This window comes from Cnephaeus nilssonii (assembly GCF_951640355.1).
Source record: "Cnephaeus nilssonii genome assembly, chromosome: 2".
In the NCBI taxonomy this organism is placed as follows: Eukaryota; Metazoa; Chordata; class Mammalia; order Chiroptera; family Vespertilionidae; genus Cnephaeus; species Cnephaeus nilssonii.
This window is the reverse complement of record NC_137073.1, coordinates 22221174-22239239: the sequence shown is the minus strand read 5'-3', so window position 1 is coordinate 22239239 and position 18066 is coordinate 22221174. Positions and strand designations below refer to the sequence as shown.

The following is an 18066-nucleotide window of genomic DNA, read 5'->3' as shown; positions in this document are numbered from 1 at the left end:
AGAGGCAAATAGGAACTGACAACAACAGGGTGTGTGTGTGCAGAGTATTTAGGGCTCCCCTTTTCTTGATTTTTGTTTTTTTGTTTTGTTTTGTTTTTCTATATTTTACTGAATAGCACGAGCTTGAATTCAGAATGTTTTTCTGGGAAGTTGCTTTTCAGAGGATTTGTCTAAACTGACCTCAGTCCTTCTCCTTATACTAATTAAGCCCACTGGAGACGTGTCCAGCCCACCAGTCCTTCTCCTCCCTCTAGACACACACACACACCCAGCCATCTCACTATTCCTTATAGAAATTAAAAGGGAAAGGGCCCCCCAGAAACTTGCCAGGTGCACACAAACAAAGTCCCCCCTTAAATCTCAAGTGCCACTTCCAAGCTCCTCACTCTACTTTCTACCAGGGTTCCTCCTATTCAGTGCTCATGTGTCCCGTGCTAAATGCTGAGGCACTGATGTTCTCATTTCTGATACCCTGAGGACAGGGCATTATGAAGCCCCCTCTATTGATAGAGAAGCACAGAAAGGGTGATGACTTTCCCAGGGTCACATAGCTGCTCAGGAACAGACCCGCAGGTCTGGGATACAGACCCTAAACTCCTGACAGCTAGTCCCTGGCTCACCCCAATCAGAAAACTGCTGGATCTGGGGTTGACTCTGGCTTTACAAGAGGAGTCAGAAATGAGGCCAGACTCCACTTCATGTTAGGAGAGACTTAAAAAAAAAAAAAAAAAGGCAAGTTGGAGCTGCAAGTTCCCAGGCACCCTTCAAGTCCCAGCTGAGCGGGCAAGTTCAAAGTCAGTGCTGTCACCTGCATGCCAGGTCCTTGCTGGAATTCCAAGACAAGGGTAGGCTCTGAAGGTCAGGCTGTGAAATCAATGCCCACATTTTCCATAGGCAAAGAAACAGAAACCAAATCCTATTTTTCAAACAAGAAGTTCAAATGATTCATTCTCTTGCCTCAGGCATGTTCATAAGTTACTGCTCTAAGTGAATTTGGAAAGAGACTACTGCCCTTTCAGACTGCAGAGCAAGCTAAGACATGAGCACACGTCCGAGTGAGCACTCCTTCAGCTGCAGGGACAAGGGCTCCCTCGTCTTCCTTTCAGTATTCAACTTCTGAAAATTTAGGGGCCCTGTGATTTTCTTGGTTTCAGAATGAGTCACCCATCACACTGAGGCAGAGCAAATTTCTTTGCAAACCGGGGATAGGAGTGGAGGGTCCAGGGAACACATTCATTTCACACAACATCCTTGTCTGGACTTAAATGTGGAGGAGGTGTGAATTTTGGGTGATGCATTTATAGAAAGAAAAAAAAAAAGACACACATGTTAATGCCATATTCAAATCAGGTCATGGCAAAATTGTGACTTGCAACCACATGCCTTTTTACTCCTGTGCTTTTTTTTTTTAAAAAAATATATTTTATTGATTTTTTACAGAGAGGAAGGGAGAGGGATAGAGAGCTAGAAACATCGATGAGAGAGAAACATCGATCAGCTGCCTCCTGCACGCCCCCTACTGGGGATGTGCCCGCAACCAAGGTACATGCCCTTGACGGGAATCGAACCCGGGACCGACGCTCTATCCATTGAGCCAAACCGGTTTTAGCTACTCCTGTGCTTTAAGCCACCTTTTAAAGTAAAGATTTCACTACTAATATGTGGATGGCAGGGTAGGCAGGGGGAAACTGCTGTCAGCATCTCTTTATTGAAGAGTCACCTGTGCCCGTCTGTTACAACCAGGCTGTCAATAAGCACCTAGATCCAGAGACAATGCAAGATGTTTGCTAGAGAAGAGATCATTTGGAGAGGAAAGCCACCTATCCACCTCAAAACAGGAAGGGAGAAGACGGCCCTCGGGGGATGAGGACACTGAATACCATGACTTTCTAGGGGAGGGTCTGCTGTTTGTGCTGGCCCAGCATCTATGCCCCCTTCTTCTGATGAACACTCCTAATTTTTACTGAAAGAGTCACTGTAGGGAGACACGTGACACAGGCCTGGCCAATCAGCACAGAACATCCCTTTCCACTGGTGGGCAAGCCAGGTCCATCAGCACCTACAGGCATCAGCCCCCAGGATTCAGCTGCAGCCAGTGGGAAGAAGCAGCTCCCTCTCCACTTGGTGGTAAGTTGGCAGGATGTGAGCCTGGTGCTGCCAATGGTCATCTCTGCACTTGGGTCCAGCCCTGCCGGGCCTCCCAATTACATAAACATAATCACCCCTTTTGCTTAAGCCAACCAGAGTTGAATTTCTAAATCTTGCAAACTCAAGAATACCAACATATCCTCATTTAAAAAGTTGTCCCCCTGGCTGGTGTTGCTCTGTGGTTAGAGCATTGGCCCAGGGTCACAGGTTCGCTCCCTGCCACTGGTCGGGGCGCATGCGGGAGGCAACCAGTCGATGTGTCTCTCTTACATCAATGTTTGTCTCTCTCTCTCTCTTTCTCTCTATCTTCCCCTCTCTCCCCCCTCCCTCCCTCCCTCCCTCCCTCCCTCCCTCCCTTCCACTCTCTCTGAAGAGCAATGGAGAAAATATCCTTTGGTGAGGATTAACAACAACAACACAAAAATTGTCACATGAATCATATTTTCTATACTCATAATTTCCAGAAGGAAAGAAAGGCCTCAAGCTTGAGAAGACCATCCAAGGCCCAGAGTAAACCTGTAAGTCTGTAAGTCAGGTCTCCCATCTCCCAGGCACCTCCCCCATCTACTGTCCTCTGGCTTGAAACTGAATGAGGACATGTGCCTGATGCCCTTCCAAGTCACAGGAATTAACAGCTGTGTGGTTTCATCCAAACACAAATACAGTCTAGGGAAGAGAACACCCACCAGCCACACCTTCAAATATGAGAATAACTAAGAGATCAAATATGTGGTTCAAAATGCCCCAGAATACAACTCCTGCTGCCTAATTAGATGTCTGTTTGATGGACGGGCCTGTGGAAATTGTATTTATTTACGGTGAGCTGGATGCACCACGGTCAAGAAAATAAGAAGGTACCAAAATGCTGAGGGGGTCATTGAGAGCCATGCTCAACTGAGCTCTGAAGTCAGCACCATGAACAAGCAAAACCTCTGGAGAAATTCCTGGGCCCTGTCTGGCACAACCTGGCCAGGTGACTGCCTGGAAAACAGGTTTTTGGAAACTGGTGAGCATTCTCACCTTGCCCCTTGCACAGGGCAGGTGGGCTCAGGGTGCAGGAGTCCTTACCCCGGCGCAACAGCAAGCTGGAACTGCAGCCTGCAGAGCCACTGAAGCGCCTGTGCATGAGGATGGGGCCGCTAGGCTGACTCACTTGGTGTGTGCTTGAGGCCAAGACTGCCCTGTCCACACCACGTTTAGTCACAGCCCAGCCCTGGTTAGAGAGCAGCCCTTAAAAGGACTGGAATGAAAGAGGGTAGCATCTTTCCAAAACAAAATTGACGAGAACACAAAGTACAAAATGGGGTAAAGTCATCCCTTGCCCCCTGATGTGGCTACAGGACAGCTAAATCTAGTGTTTAAGCTGACAATTTGCTCCCAAGTTTAAAAAAAAAAATCCGAATGATCCAAATAAGCAAACAAGTATGGCTTCCCTTGTGTTTGCCCCTCTTCCATGCCCCATCACCGAAACGATATTATGTTGGTAAAGATTTTCCGAGCCAAATGAGAATTTCTAAACCGAAATGCTTACTGCACACTTTGAACAGAAATAAAAGCATACTGGAACTCTAAGCCTTAAAAAGAGGGCCAGGTGGCACCAGAGAAATGTTTTGGAGATACTTATCAAAATGTGATCGTGGCATTCACTGAGAACTGCCAAGAAAATCACAAGGGGGCCAGTGGTGTGAGGGGTGGGGACGGGTTTTGGCTAGATAATTGCAGTAAACTTCCCCAAACAAATGAGTTCCCAGTCACTGATTTACTGAGCCACTCTGTTTCCCAGCTTCAGATGCCTGGGACTAGGGGGCTCACAGAGTCCAGGCAGATGGGCTTAAGAGAGCTGGCTTTGGAGCAGCCACTGCTCGGCCAGGACCCGGGAGGATGGCTTAAGAACCACTCTTCACACCCCCAGCAGACCACAGCTGAGAGCCCGAGCCTGTCCTAGGGGGTGCGGTGGGGGTTCAGTTCTAGCAACCAGAGCCCCCAGCCCACTTCCACCCCATCACCTTTTCACCCTGAATGTCCAGGGCTGTGGCCAGGGACCCCATCTGTGTGGCTGGCTGTGTGCCCAGCCCATGACACAAGGAACTGGACAGTTTAAAGTTGCTTAATCACAGAGCAGACCACGCTCTCTGTATTAAGAAGGTCTTAACATCTATAAGAGGGAGGTGAAAAATAAAACAGAATCATTCCTGACAAAGGCAAAAAAAAGAGGACTGAACTATTCTGCTTATTTAGCACATAAGCAGCAAACACAAGTGTACCTCACTCTAAACACGTGGAACTTTAAAAAAACTTAATGCAAGAATCCAAGGGATTATATTTCATTATTTGATTCCAAGAAACAAATCTTATTAAAAGCATGTAAGTTCATTAAACACTCCCCACTTTTCTTCCTGCAGTGTAAGGAAGAATGACTTCTGTCAAAAATAATAATCCAGGTTATCATGAATAATAAGAAGAGCAATAATGATAAAAATGATGATGATAACAACAGTAGTAGTAATAGTAGTAGCAGCAAATATTTATGACACGGGCCAAGCACTGTTCTGTGCATGTTACATGTATTAACGCATTTAATTCTTGTAGAAAAAGTAAATGCTATTTGTTACCTTCTTTTTACGGATGGGGAAACTGAAACGTAGATTAAGGGTACAGAACCCTGCCCAGCCGGTGTGGCTCAGTTGGTTGAGTGTCATCCCATGCACCAAGAGGTCACTGGTTCAATTCCCGATCAGGGTATGTGCCTGGGTTGCAGGCTCGATCCCCAGTAGGGGGCATGCAGGAGGCAGTAGATCAATATTTCTCTCTCATTGATGTTTCTATCTCTCTCTTCCTTTCCCTTCTTCTCTCTCTAAAAATAAATAAAATGTAAAAAAAAAAAGAAAAAAGAACCCTGCTCCAGGTTACCCATCCAGTGAGGGCAGGCCTTATACCAGATCTACCTTCAACTGGCTAGGTTGTTTAGAGCAGCAATTTTTAAACGGAGTGCTGCAAGAATTTTTAAAACATGCAATACCTGACTAATCAGGGGCACTGACCTCTTTCCCCTTAGATTGTCAAGTAAAAAAATAACAATAGCCAACACAACAAATAGCTGTCTAGTGTAGATGAATCAAATATTACATCTGTTTTTTTTGGGGGGGTGGGGGTCAGATGGGCAAAAAATATATTTATTGGTGTGCTGCAGAATTTTAGTAATTAGTGTACCATGAGATGAAAACGGTTGAAAATCACTGGTTTAGAGTGAGGTACACTGGTGTCAGGAATGAAGAGAAGCACCCACTGACACACAGGGGGGACCAGACACAAATGACAGCCTGGCTCGCAGCAGGCAGCAGGGCAGAGTTCATGGGCACACTCACCTTCATTCTCCCCACTCGTCTTCATGCCTTTTGAACCACCCTCTGTACCTTTAGCCTTCTCGGCGTCATCTTGGGCATCCTCGGTGGGCCCTTTCTCCTCGTCTTCTTCCTCCCCGACGTTTTTGTAGTTGGGTCTCTTTTGCACCCGTCGCTTGCCCTTGTGCTTGTTCATTTCAAGGGACCGCTCGAGTGTTTCGGTGGGTTTAATAAAGCACCGAATGCTGGGCTTGGCCTAGAAAAGTAGAACCGAGACAACAGACGGATTTGAACCTTTGCGTCTCACTGGAACCTATCAAGCTCTCTGAGAGTGTCTGCTCCAAGAAATTCATTTCCAAGACAACGAATGCTACCTCCTAGTTGTTTTTATGACTATTATTAATATCATCATTATTAAGTAATCAACACAATAACACCAGCTAGCATTCCACGGTGCTAAGTTGGAAGCCGCACTTCACCAACACCATTTCCAATGTTCCCAAAGGTCACTCATTTGCATTAAAAACTTCTGCGAACACTATGGTATTTTGTACGTGCCAGATGTGTTCTAAGGGCTCTGACGATATTACCTCATTTAAACGTTACAACCCCATGAGGTAGTACTATTGTTATCCTCATTTTACAGACAAGGAAACTGAGGGCCAGAGACGTTAACTGACCCACCCAAGGCTGCACAGCCAGGAGGAGAAAGAACTGGAATTCAAACCCACATGCCACCTGCACAATCTGTCTAACTACAGCACATTGTTATTGTTATTAACTCTTATTTAAGTACAGTAGGTCCTCGGGTTATGTCAGAGATCCGTTCCTACAGCGCAACATAACGCGAAATCGCTGTAAGTAGGAACCCACCTATATAAGCACCTAAGTCACTCACATGAAGCACATACACAGCAGTAATGAAGTGAAACAGTAAAAAAAGAAATTAAAAGAAAGATAACAATTCCTGACCTTTACTTGTGGTAAATAAATAATAATAATAAATAAAGCATATATGTACATATGTCGAAATGACGGAACTTTTTTTTTTATATAAATAAATGGGAGATGGCGAAGTAACCACGCAATGACGTACGTCGAGTCTGACGTAGCCCGAGGACTGTGTAATTTTTTTTAAAAGAAACAAATTAGTGTATCACTAAAGGAAATAGAACACCAGTGTACCTTGCTATTATAAAAATTATAAAAATAACAGAAAAGAACAGCAAGGTAACTGAATGAGCCAAACGTTGGCTTTCTTTAGGAGAGGAACAGGTATCAGTGAGGCATTAAAGCTCATACCCAAAGGAAGTTTACCCCAAAGAACTTTTCCCTAGAAAGTCAGAAGGCTTCTAAGAGAAATGAAGGCCTGTTGTGGCACCAGTGGTTCATGTCCCAAATTCTGGAAAACATGGTTTATCTCAGTCCTTATAACAACCAGGAGATATAGGGATTATCAGTCCCACTTTATAGATGAGAAAATAGAGGCTCAGAAGTGTTAAGTGACTTGCCCAGTGTCACACAGCTACTGAGCAGCAGAGTCAGAATTTTAATAGAAGCTTGCCCAATCCCAACCCCCAAGCTCTTCCTAAAATAACAGTGCTTCACCTGGAGCTCAAACTCCGTTCCATTTAGTACTCCCTAAAAAGTATTTGCCTGCAAATGGACCAGGACTAGAAAGGGGCAAAGACAAAGGAAAACAGCCTGATTTGTTTGGGGCAGGATTCTCATGGAAGTGTTTTTCTCTTTCCAGGGTCTGGATGATGTTCAGACACCATTCTGTCATTTAAAAAGAGGAAAGTTTTCAAGTAAACTTTTCCATTATCTTGATATGGTTTATCCATCTTCTGAATTTACCCCCAACAACGACCAGCTGTATTCTGGGGGCCACTGTATCTTGCCAATAAGTAGAATGTGCTCAAGAACACAAATTAATTTCAATAACACTCAAAACAAAACGTAATTGAAAGCTAAATTAGCATCCAAATACAAACATTAATTTTTATTTACCCACTTAGGATTATTCATCCACAAAAATGACAAATCAATTGAGACATGATTCTAGGAAACCCAGATAGCGAATTAGAGACACCACCCACCAAGAGCCCAGGGCATTCAGAGTGAGCGTGCACCGCTTGACAGACAGCATCCATCAGAGCCCACTTGGGATGCCGAGTGATCGAATGCAGCCCCAGATGCCCCCCATTCTCTCATGAAGGACCTGAACCTGGTAAGTTAGGGCCCTGAGATGAAGTGACAGCTTCCTCTGATCACTGCTTACTCCCAGGGAACGTTAGAGCATGCCATACATAACCAAAGCTTTCAGAAACAGAAAACCAAGACCAAACACGGAGCAAAGCACCACCCAGCTGGAAGTTTCGAGCAGAAATTCACAAGGATGGATGAAGTAAATTCGCCCTGAGCTCTGTGTGGATGCAGAGGCACAGAACAACGGACAGAACTCAGGGAAGTGAGACGGTGCACAAAGCCCAGGGCTGGTCCAAGCTGTGTGAACCGTAGCTGAACTCCACTTTGGCTATGGGGCCTCTCTGACCTTCAGGTTCCTGGTCTAAAACATCAGGAAAGTAGTTCTTACTTAAAATTACTAAATGAAATCATGGACATAAAGTTCTTTTCAGAGCCTGTCAATACAGTAAGCATCCAACATAAGAATGATAAGTTACCTTCCTTTCCCTGCCTACATTTAAAAAAAAATCAACTATGAAAATGAATTTTAAAACTTTCCAAAGGGATCTGCTTTTCTCGGTGACCGGGTATTGGGGAGTGGAAGAAGGAAAGGCATGCTTGCTGGGGAAATTTCAAACCTTTAAGATGTAACCTACCTAGTAAACTGCTGGAAATAACCTAAATGTCCACCAACAGGGAGTGGTTAGGTAATTATGGTCTGCCCGTAGCGTGATGGACTGATACAGAAACAGCACTAGGATAAAAAAGCAAGAACAAGGGACACAGTGGGGCCCCTTTCAGGTAAAGCTTTTCAAAGGCTCCAGTTGGAAACACAATTTTCTTGGAAAGCTGCGTTAAGAATGTAGAAATATTAAAATTTCATCTTTGAGGAAAGAAAGAAGGAGGCGGGACTGTGTGTGCCCAGCCACACAAGTGCACTTACATTTTTCATTTCTGTACCTTTCCATTAGGTTTGAAATTTCTAATCATGCATGCATATTAACTTTTTAAAAAATTCAACAAGGATCATCTGGATATTGGAATTATGGAATTATTTTCCCTCTTTCTCTTCTATATTTAAAAAAGTCTAATTTTTTGCCCTAGCTAGTTTGGCTCAGTGGATAAAGTGTCGTCCTACGGACTGAAGGGTCCCAGATTCAATTCCAGTCAAGGGCACATGCCAGGGTCTCAGGCTCAATCCCCAGTAGGGGGTGGGCAGGAGGCAGCCGATCAATGATTCTCTCTCATCATTGATGTTTCTATCTTTCCCTCTCCCTTCCTCTCTGAAATCAATAAAAATATATTTTAAAAATAAAAAATTTTAAAAATGTAAAAACCTGATTTTTCCCGCCAGTTACCATGGAGAAGCTGATAGGGCTTGGCTGTGAAACAGGCAGAGATTCGAGGTCATTCCTGCTGCTCTGTTCAAGATGTTGTGGCTGCCAGCCTCCCAGGAATCTCCTTGTTGCACTGGATAATCCCCGATGTTACAGATGGAAAGCCCTAGGGGAGGGGTCCTGGTCCAGTCTACTCCCACTGTGCTCTCAACACTAAACCAGGTGCCTGGAACAGGGCAGGGCCTCGATGGGATGGGCTGTTGAGTGAATTCGTGGCTGCCTGTACCATACTGTATCCAAAGTGCAGGAGAGAACAAAAAAAGAGGGAGGAAGGAAAGAAAAAAGTTGCCCGACACCCTCAGGAGCTGAACTTCCGACAGAGGAAAAGCAGGTGTGATGAAACTAACCAAAAGTGGCAAAGCCCATTTATAAGTAAAAAATCAGAAGGCTTGGGATTTTCCTCACATAAAGAAAGCACACCACGCACTCCTCAGAGAAAAATGTTCTGAAGTAAGGTATTTCCCAGAGGCCGCAGGTGGGGTTTCACCTAAGGCTCACCTCCTAGGGACCAGGAGCCTGAGCTGTGGGAGGAGCGTTGAGATCCTGGGCCCTGCTTGCTGACCACAGATTGGGCCAGTACCCAATTGGGGGGTGCAGGAGGGAAGCCTTGGATTCTGGCTGGCATTTAGGCTGGTTGCTGGGGTCAGGGACAGCTGAAGGCCAACAATGTTCAGGGGTGGCCTAAGGGCTAAACTGCTCCCTAAAGTGTCTGCCCCTGCCTGCTGGTTAATGATGCCTTCCACCAGCCTTCATCCGTCAACCTAAGGCTTTGGTCCTCGCTTAAAAGTTGAATACTTGAGGTGACTTCCCAGAGGTCAGAGATAACTAAGGCCTTTCAGGTGCTGCAGGATTTGAGAGCAGGTCCTGCAAGGGCAGCAAGAGGGGTCAGGAGCAAGGAGTCAGGAGGAAGGACGGAAGCACGCATGGCCCCGGTGTCCGAGTGAATGAGGAGAGGCAGCACAGCTGATGCCCAGATGTCAAACAGAACGCCCTCCACTAGGCGTGGGCCTGCCACTACAAGGCATTTTTGCATTCAGGATCTCATTTCAGCCCCGTGACAGCAGGTGATGGAGTTGCTCTGACTGCACGTGATCAAGCTTGTTACAATCAGTGAATCAAGGATTCTAAACAAAATTATAGATTTAAAACATGTACATATATCTCATGTTTTCCTGTGTGGATAGATATCAGCAAGACATTACACCAAGCAAAGTCTAGAAGGATATACAAACTGAAAATAGCGGTTCCTTCTGAGGATGATATTGATGTTAGGGGAACTTTCACTTTCTACTCTAGTTGCTTCTGTTTCATTCAGTTGTTTTACCCCAAGAAAGTATAACCAGTGCCATTTAAATGTAAAAAATATCTTGAAGGAATGTACCTAAATGCCACTGAACTGAATACTTAAAAATGGCTAATCCATCATAAATGGTATTTGTTATATGTATTTTACCACCATTTTTAAAAATGCCTTTATAATAAAGCCACCTCTGGAAATCAGAATGGTGATTAGCTGGGGGAGGGGAGGTGTTGGTTACAGACCGAGAAGGAGCTGAATGGATGACAGAAATATTTCCTAGCTTGACCTGAATTACACACAAATGTGATCATATTACAACACCATCAAGCAGTACACATGAGATATTGCACTTTTATTTATATTATCCCTCAATTAAAACAACAACATTTACCTAAAGGATTTTCAATAAAGTCAGATTGTCGTAATGCCCTAAATACAAGCTAGGAGCCAATCAGACAACTTGGGAAGCTGGATTCACTGCAGGCATCAGGGGACGGACCTAGCCACTCACGGAGCCCTGACTAGATACCAAGTGCTGGGCTGAGAGCAAAGAAGCCAAGAGTCGTGCATCCCAGGTGGAAACTAGGCGAAAAAGGTCATTGGGGCACAAAGGAAGGAGTAGGAACTGTGCCAGGAAGGAGGGGGAGAGGGGACAGTTAAAAGGGCTTCACAGAGAAGGAAATGACTGATGGAGTCTTGCATATTAACAGTTCACCAGAACACTCGGGAACAGAAGAGAATGCAAGGAAGGACAGCTCAGAGCTCCAGCCTGTATTTGTCTAGGTCAGTCACCTGGAACGGGTATGCTTGGTGACAGCTGCCATATCCTGGGACACAATGTGCTTGGCCAGCTCCCCAGATGGCAGCATGCACATGGGAAGTCAGGAGGCGGTGCTGGGCCAGCTGGGCAGCCTCTCCAGCCAGCTGTTCGTGAAGGAGCTCATGTTGCACATGGCCTGGGACGTGATGTTGGGGTGCTCCTGCCTCAGCACCTGGCAGATAGTGCTGGGTGGGTTTCCTTGTGCCTACTCAGTGGTGCAGTGGAGAGAGAAGGAGGGAAAAAGAGACTGGTAGCTAGAGGGGGCAGTAAGGGAAAGGACAGGTGACATGGCCCCGGAATCCCGTTTGGATCTATAGGAGTGGCCACAATGATGATGGGAAGGAAGCTCACCTTCCAGGCTCTCCCAGGCTTGGCTCACTCATCTTCTGAGGAAGCAACGAAAACCTTTTTGTTCAAACAGCTCTGCTAAGGGATTAGAACTAAGAGAAAGGTTTTCCCCTAAGAAAAGAGGCAGCCATATTGACTAACAAAAAAATGCCCAACATAAGGGCAGATCTGAGACTAGACCTCAGACCTGCTTACTGGCCAAGTGATCCTGATCAAATCAGCCTCACTTTCCTCATGTGTAAAACAGGGACAAGAGCAACTCCATCGCATGCTGCCATGAGGCTGAAATGAGATCCTGAATGCAAAAATGCCTGGCATACTGCCTGCCGCAAAGGGGCACACTAGAAATAGTCATTTACCTTCCACCCTTGGCAAACAGATCACTAGGATGGAAGACATGGAGGGGAGGGCTAACCTTTAAAAAACAATCACACTCTCTGTTTTAAACTTGACTCCCTACCAACTTACTCTTCACCGGCTTTCTGGTTTGTTAGCAGCCTAGACTCCCCAAGTGCTCCCGGGCACTGGCCAACCTTCCCAATCTCCAGCCTTGGGGCTGGGACTGGTGGGGTGTACAGCACACACGGCATGGGATTGTCAGGGACTCGGAAGCTGGAGCCTGGGCTTTGTGCCCCACTCACCTGATTTGAGTCCTGGCTGTGCTGCTCACTACCTTCTCCTCTATGGGCCTCAGTTTCCATGTGCATCAAAAGGGCCTCAATTAGCGTTCCCCCATCTAGAGCTGCTGTGTGGTGGCAAGAGGGAGCACACTTTCTTGTTATTTTTTGTAATAACAATGATCAGTAATACCTAGTGAGCATCTGAAATGTGCCCAGCACATACACTGACTCACTGATTGGGGCATGGAGCTGCAGAGAGCGTGGGACTTGTCAGCCCGGGTCACCAGCTAGTGAGAGCACAGTCAGGATTAGAACCCAGGAAGTGCAGCTTTAGGCGCCCTGTGTTCAAACCTTCTGTTGCACTGCTCAAACATTCATCCCCTGCAACAAGCACTTGCTGAGCTTCCCAGGGTGGGCCAGCCCCCAAAGGCATGACACTAGGTCACACAAATCAGAGGAGCAGGCAGCCAGAGCTCAGAGACAGTTTACGTACCACTCATTAGGTGGTCCGCTGACCTAACTATCATTATGGCCGACCACAATGTATAACTGTTTTCCGTTTTTGTCTCATATACACAGAGCTTCCAATGTCATGGGGGTCACGGTGATCCAGGTTTACACCAAACGTAACCAACGGCACTGCAACATGGCTTTGCAACTGGCTCAGAAGGAAATGGGCTGATAATTGCAGCAGAGTGAGCCTCTTCTCATTCCAGAATGAGGTGATCAGCAAGCACACATCAGACAGAATAAACTCCAGCGTGATGTATGGGTGGGAGTGCTACATGCCAAACCCTGAGTAATGTGGGGCTGCTGAACCAAAGCCCAAGCGCGTGTCCAGAATGCACAATCGCAACCACATCAGCGAGGCGTCTGGGCAACGCTGCCAAATTTAATGGGGAAAATAAAACGCAGCGAGGGGGAAAACATGAAGAGGTAACAGGCCACTTCCATTAACAAGAGGAGCATGGCATTCTTTTCCATGAATTGGCCAATTATCAGGGAGCATTGTAGCAGCAGAGGCATAAACCAAAGAAATGTCCATTTATCTGGAATCAAAAGAATCTTAGAGCTCAGGAGACTCGCACTACACACTCGCTCAGCACTCCTTGTGAGAAATCAGGTAACATCAAGACGGTGCTGTGACTTCCTAGAAAGCAACCTCTGAGGTGCTGCTGGGTCTGCAAGAGACCAGCCTCATCCCGCTAGCCTGTCCGACTCAAGGTCATCGTCTCTGTTCTCCTCAATGCCACATCGGGCATTCAATCAAGAGCTAATTAACTGCAAGATATTTATGACTGAAGAGGCATGTTCAACCCTCATGCAAAATAAAATGTACTCTTTCATTAAACAATGACATACCAAGCACTTATTCGGTATTTCCTTGTCTTGTTCTCTAAAAAGAGATAATGGACTGTGAAATATTGGTGACTCTCAGGTACCCAAAACATTTGGTCTACAACCCTACATCTCATGCTAAATTGGAAGTGACTATCACTGTAGATGGTGACATAGGACACAAAATAGAAAGGGCATGAAGATTTGGGGCTGGACACCTGTAATCCCTGCAACTAATGATCTCTTAACCTCTGGGGATGTTGGCTTCCTCATGCAGAATGTGAGATAACACCACCTCCCTCTCTGGATTATTATGAGCCTCTGCTCTTCTTCCTCAAGATTACTGTGGCTATTTGCGATCTTCTGTGGTTCCAACCAAACCTGTTTTCTATTTCTTCCTAGATCCAATCTTAAATCTGTGTTGACACATTTGTTTATTGCTTCCTCCAACCAGAATGTTGGAACAGGAACCTCATCTACCTTGTTCATCCTGTATTCCCTGAGGCAGGGAATGTGTGGGTGCTCCAAAAATCCTTGTGGGAGGGAGAAAAGGGGAGCAAGCTAACCAGCCTGGCACACAGTAAATGCTCAACAGATGAGCACTGCTCTTACTAAGGAATGGCCCATCCAGAGTTTAAGTGTCACCCAGAATAATACTGTTTTGAGTTAATTAACGTACTTTTTTCTCCCCTTTGCTCATGAAGCTCTTGAGAATCTGTCCCCATGCCTGGCTGGAGGTTACCAGGAAGGTCCCTAAAGTAAGATTATGAGCACTGAGGTGAGTGGGCAGTGGGCAGTCACTCGGGGCAGCCAGGGCCTCAGAACTCACTGGGGAAACCCCACTAACCATCTCCTGGGATGCGTTTTACCCACCTGCCATGTCTAATGTCAGTCAGGCAATGAGTGACTCACACCACTCCCCTAAATCGCAGGAGCACCCAGAGAGAAAAGTGAATGGAGTGACCCATGTGCAGCCCCTCAGCCTCCTATCAGGCAAAGCACCCCAAGCAAAATCAAGTTTCCTGGCGGAGGACTTTGTACTGGCCAAGACTGCATTTCCTTGGCTCATTAGAGACAAGGTGCTTGATTCCCTCAATGAGATTGTTATTTCAAGACAATCGATATCTACTACAGGAACCATGCTAAACACTGGGGACACAAAAGTTATGATGTTCTCCCAGTAAAAACTTCCAAGTCCTCCAATGACTAACAAGGTGCCACATACTTTGGACCCTCATTCCCCTCCCTACTACTCGCTCTGCCTCAACGGTCTGCTCCTTTCTGTTGCTCTAACACACCAGGCCCTGGTCTTTGCACTGACTGTTCTTTCTGGCTGAAATGCTCTTCCTCCAGATAGCTACATGATGTGGTCCCTCACTTCCTTCAAGTCTTTGCTCAAATGTCACCTTCTCAGTGAGGCCTGGCCTGGCCACCCTAGGGAGAACTGCACCCACCCAGCATCCTAGCACTGCCCCTCCTCTCTCTGCTTCACCACTGCCGCTTTTCTAGAGCTCCTCCCGCATGCTAATGTGCTGTTACTAAAGTGTTACTGTTCCCCTCGCTCTTTCCACTACCACAGATGCTCCCGGAGGACAGGGGTCTTTGTTTTCGTTCCTGGTCTATCTCCTGTGCCTAGAAGACAGCCTGGTACATGCTCAATAATTAGTTGACTAGATAAATGAATAATGCTGACCCGGCTTCAAGGTACTCAAAGTCTAGTAAAAAACTCAAATGCCCCAAAGAGCCAGGCTGCTGATGAAAACTGACAAAGCCCCAGGGCAGAGACACCAGAAGTGGTGGATGCCTCATTTTTCTGTCCTCACCGTGGATTTTTCGATTTTAGCAGAAACCTGGAAGAAGTCACCAATGGCTCAATGTAGACCACTCTCAGTGCAGACTCATTCAGCAGGGGGCATGATACTACCTCATATCCTTCTCCAGCCTTGTGGCTACCCTAGCCCATTCTGTGTCATGCTTCCAGGCAGACACAGAAAAGCCAGCTAGAGTCTGAGTCACAGAACCTTCTCCACCCCCACCCCACTTCGCCCACTCTGTTTTTCCCTGTTGGCTTCTCCAGGATGTGACCATTCCATCCGAGAACCCCTGGCCCTTCTCTGGCTCAATGAACCAGAAGCAGCATCCCTGGGCCCTCAGGTCCAGTCACCTGTAGCCCTGGCTAAATAAAGGCTGTCCCTCCGTGAACCTCTATACTATGGGACTTTTATTAGTTGTCCAGCCCCACTTTCTGCACAGGAGGAAGGGAGAGGCGACTGTTTGTAGGAGGTCTCTTATCTACAACGCTGCCCTACTTGATATGTGGAACATGCTGCACCTGGGATTCTCTTTGATTCTGTCAAATCCTTTTACATGTGAACCAGAGCTGCCACACTCAATACCTCTGCAGGCAACAATGGTGCCTGGGAGCTGTAATTCCATTGAGGGATTATGGATAGACCACAACGGCCCCTGCAAAAGGCGAGAATACACATGAATTCTAATTCTTTTGCGGCAATGTTTGCAACTGTGGCAAGTAAGGCCCTTGATTTATAGAAGCCTATTTTTTTCCCCTTCAGTGTTCACAACCAACCGTCTTCCTGAAGCCTATTACACTCTCAGGAAGAAGAAGGTCTGTCCTTCAGAACCAGCACTGACTAACTAGGGCTCACGAGTAAGGTCAGGGTCACTGAAAGATTTGGGGGAACTCCAATCCAGGGGTCTATTCTGCTCTGCTGCCGTCTGACTCAAGCTTGGTGAGGAGAGAGCCCTGAAGCCGCAGCCCCAAGGCCCTGATGCTGCTTCTGCAAACACACAGGCCAGAGAAGCCAGGCTGCTACTTTCTCAGCTGCCGGCTCCACAGGCCATGCCCTGGCAAAGTGTTCTGCCAGCAGAGGGCCCAGCTCCCAGGAAGGATGGGTGTCACGCAGAGAACAGGCAGCTAACATTCTAGGTATAAGCTCAACTCTTAGGATCCCCAGAGAGTCAGCTGGTGACCAACACAACTGGTTGAAATGATGTCTACAGACAGTCAGCATCTTCATTTTGGGACAAATAAGACTATTTTGCCTGAATTCTTCGCCTTTCTGAATTCATAGCCAGCCAATGCACATTAATTGGTTAAGTATTTGTACTTTCCAGAGATCATATGCACACTGAGGGCTCAGACCACTGCCACTAAATGGCCACGTTTACTATTAGTGCTGTCATCATGTTGTCATTGTTGCTAACACTTGGCCCTCCATGCCTTTGTGTCTGGTCATAAGGCACCTCCCTAAGGGTGCACTGAGTGTGCCTTTGTTAATCATTTCTAGAAGAAAGTTCCCAAGTAGGGGACACAGGGTTGTACTGCAGCCTTAGAAACGAAGATCATGATAATGATAACATCTAATATGTATGTCTTGATGTGTGCCAGGTTTTGGAATAAGCATTTTATGCTGCATTTAATCCTCTCTAAAAATCCATGTTTGTTATTCTAATTGCAGAGGTGAGGAAACTGAAGCTGGGAGAAGTGGACTAACTTGCCCTAGGGATCACCTAGCGTAATGAGGTGCTGGCATCTGAGGTGCCCAGGGAGTCTGGCTCCAGAACCCACTCCACTAGACTGCCTCTTACGGTGGAATGTGGAACAGCACCGACAGCAACCCTCTCACACTCCTTCCCCAAAGCCTTCCTGTGAGCAGAGAGAAGGTGGCATGTGAGGGTTAGGCCCCGAGGCTATTTCTGTTCTGAGAGTCATTAAGAGCATCACGAGGGCCCTTATGACCCCATCACCAGTTCACCCATTGAGTCATTCATTCCTGCAGTGAGTGCCCACTGAGCTTCTCTGGCAAGCCCCATGATGGCGTAAGTGATGCAGGCATCTCCAAGACATCCCATGGGGGATAGGAAGCCCAGTGAGGGCAGGGGTCGTGTTTTTTTGTTTGTTTGTTTGTTTGTTTGTTTTTGTGCACCATTGAGTCTCTGATGAAGAATGAATGAATTAATGAATACAAGAACTAAGGAATCTATCCACAGAAACCCAGGATGAAAAAAGTCCCTACTTAAAAAAAAAAAGTACCTATAGGTCATGAGGCATATCCCATAATCTAATCTATATGTTCATATTGCAAGAATAATGAGATGTTAGCAGTTTCAGAATTAGTGTTCTCTTACTCTGTTTCCCTAACAAGAAACACACTATCTGTTCTGCATTAGAATTATAGCAAGAAATTATCCCTTAGCAGGAACCATAGTATTTTAATGCACAGATGAATTTCAATTAGACATTTATCTAACCATGCCGATGTATTTTAAATTTAACCCTAAATTACAGACTTTTCAAATAACTCTGCTCTTCCCTCTGCTTCTCTCTCTTCAATTTTGGTTTGGTTTTGTGAAAGGTCTGCTGGTAAAAATGAAGCAATACCAGTAACTTATCTACAAATTACGGGAAGGAGAAAGTAGGTTAAAAAAGACCAAGAAACTTAAAACAAGTATGACCAAACCACATCCGAGTTAGGCAGGAAACAATAGGAGACTGTTCTTGCTCAGAGGGAAGGAAGGTAAATCTTACCAGGACTATTGTCAAACA

At 46.1% G+C, this 18066-nt stretch overlaps 1 protein-coding gene across 5 annotated transcripts in view; it reads right to left on the bottom strand.

Moving 5' to 3' along the window:
- The window catches only part of CLEC16A (C-type lectin domain containing 16A), a 223008-nt gene that overhangs the window by 163574 nt on the left and 41368 nt on the right, over positions 1 to 18066 (bottom strand). For 3 of the 5 annotated variants that reach the window (XM_079785204.1, XM_079785206.1, XM_079785208.1), the window contains exon 10: positions 5514 to 5745. In XM_079785204.1, the coding sequence (XP_079641330.1) occupies positions 5514 to 5745 (232 nt within the window). The remainder of the gene's footprint in view (positions 1 to 5513; positions 5746 to 18066) is intronic. The other 2 variants (XM_079785205.1, XM_079785207.1) reach the window with 1 other exon arrangement.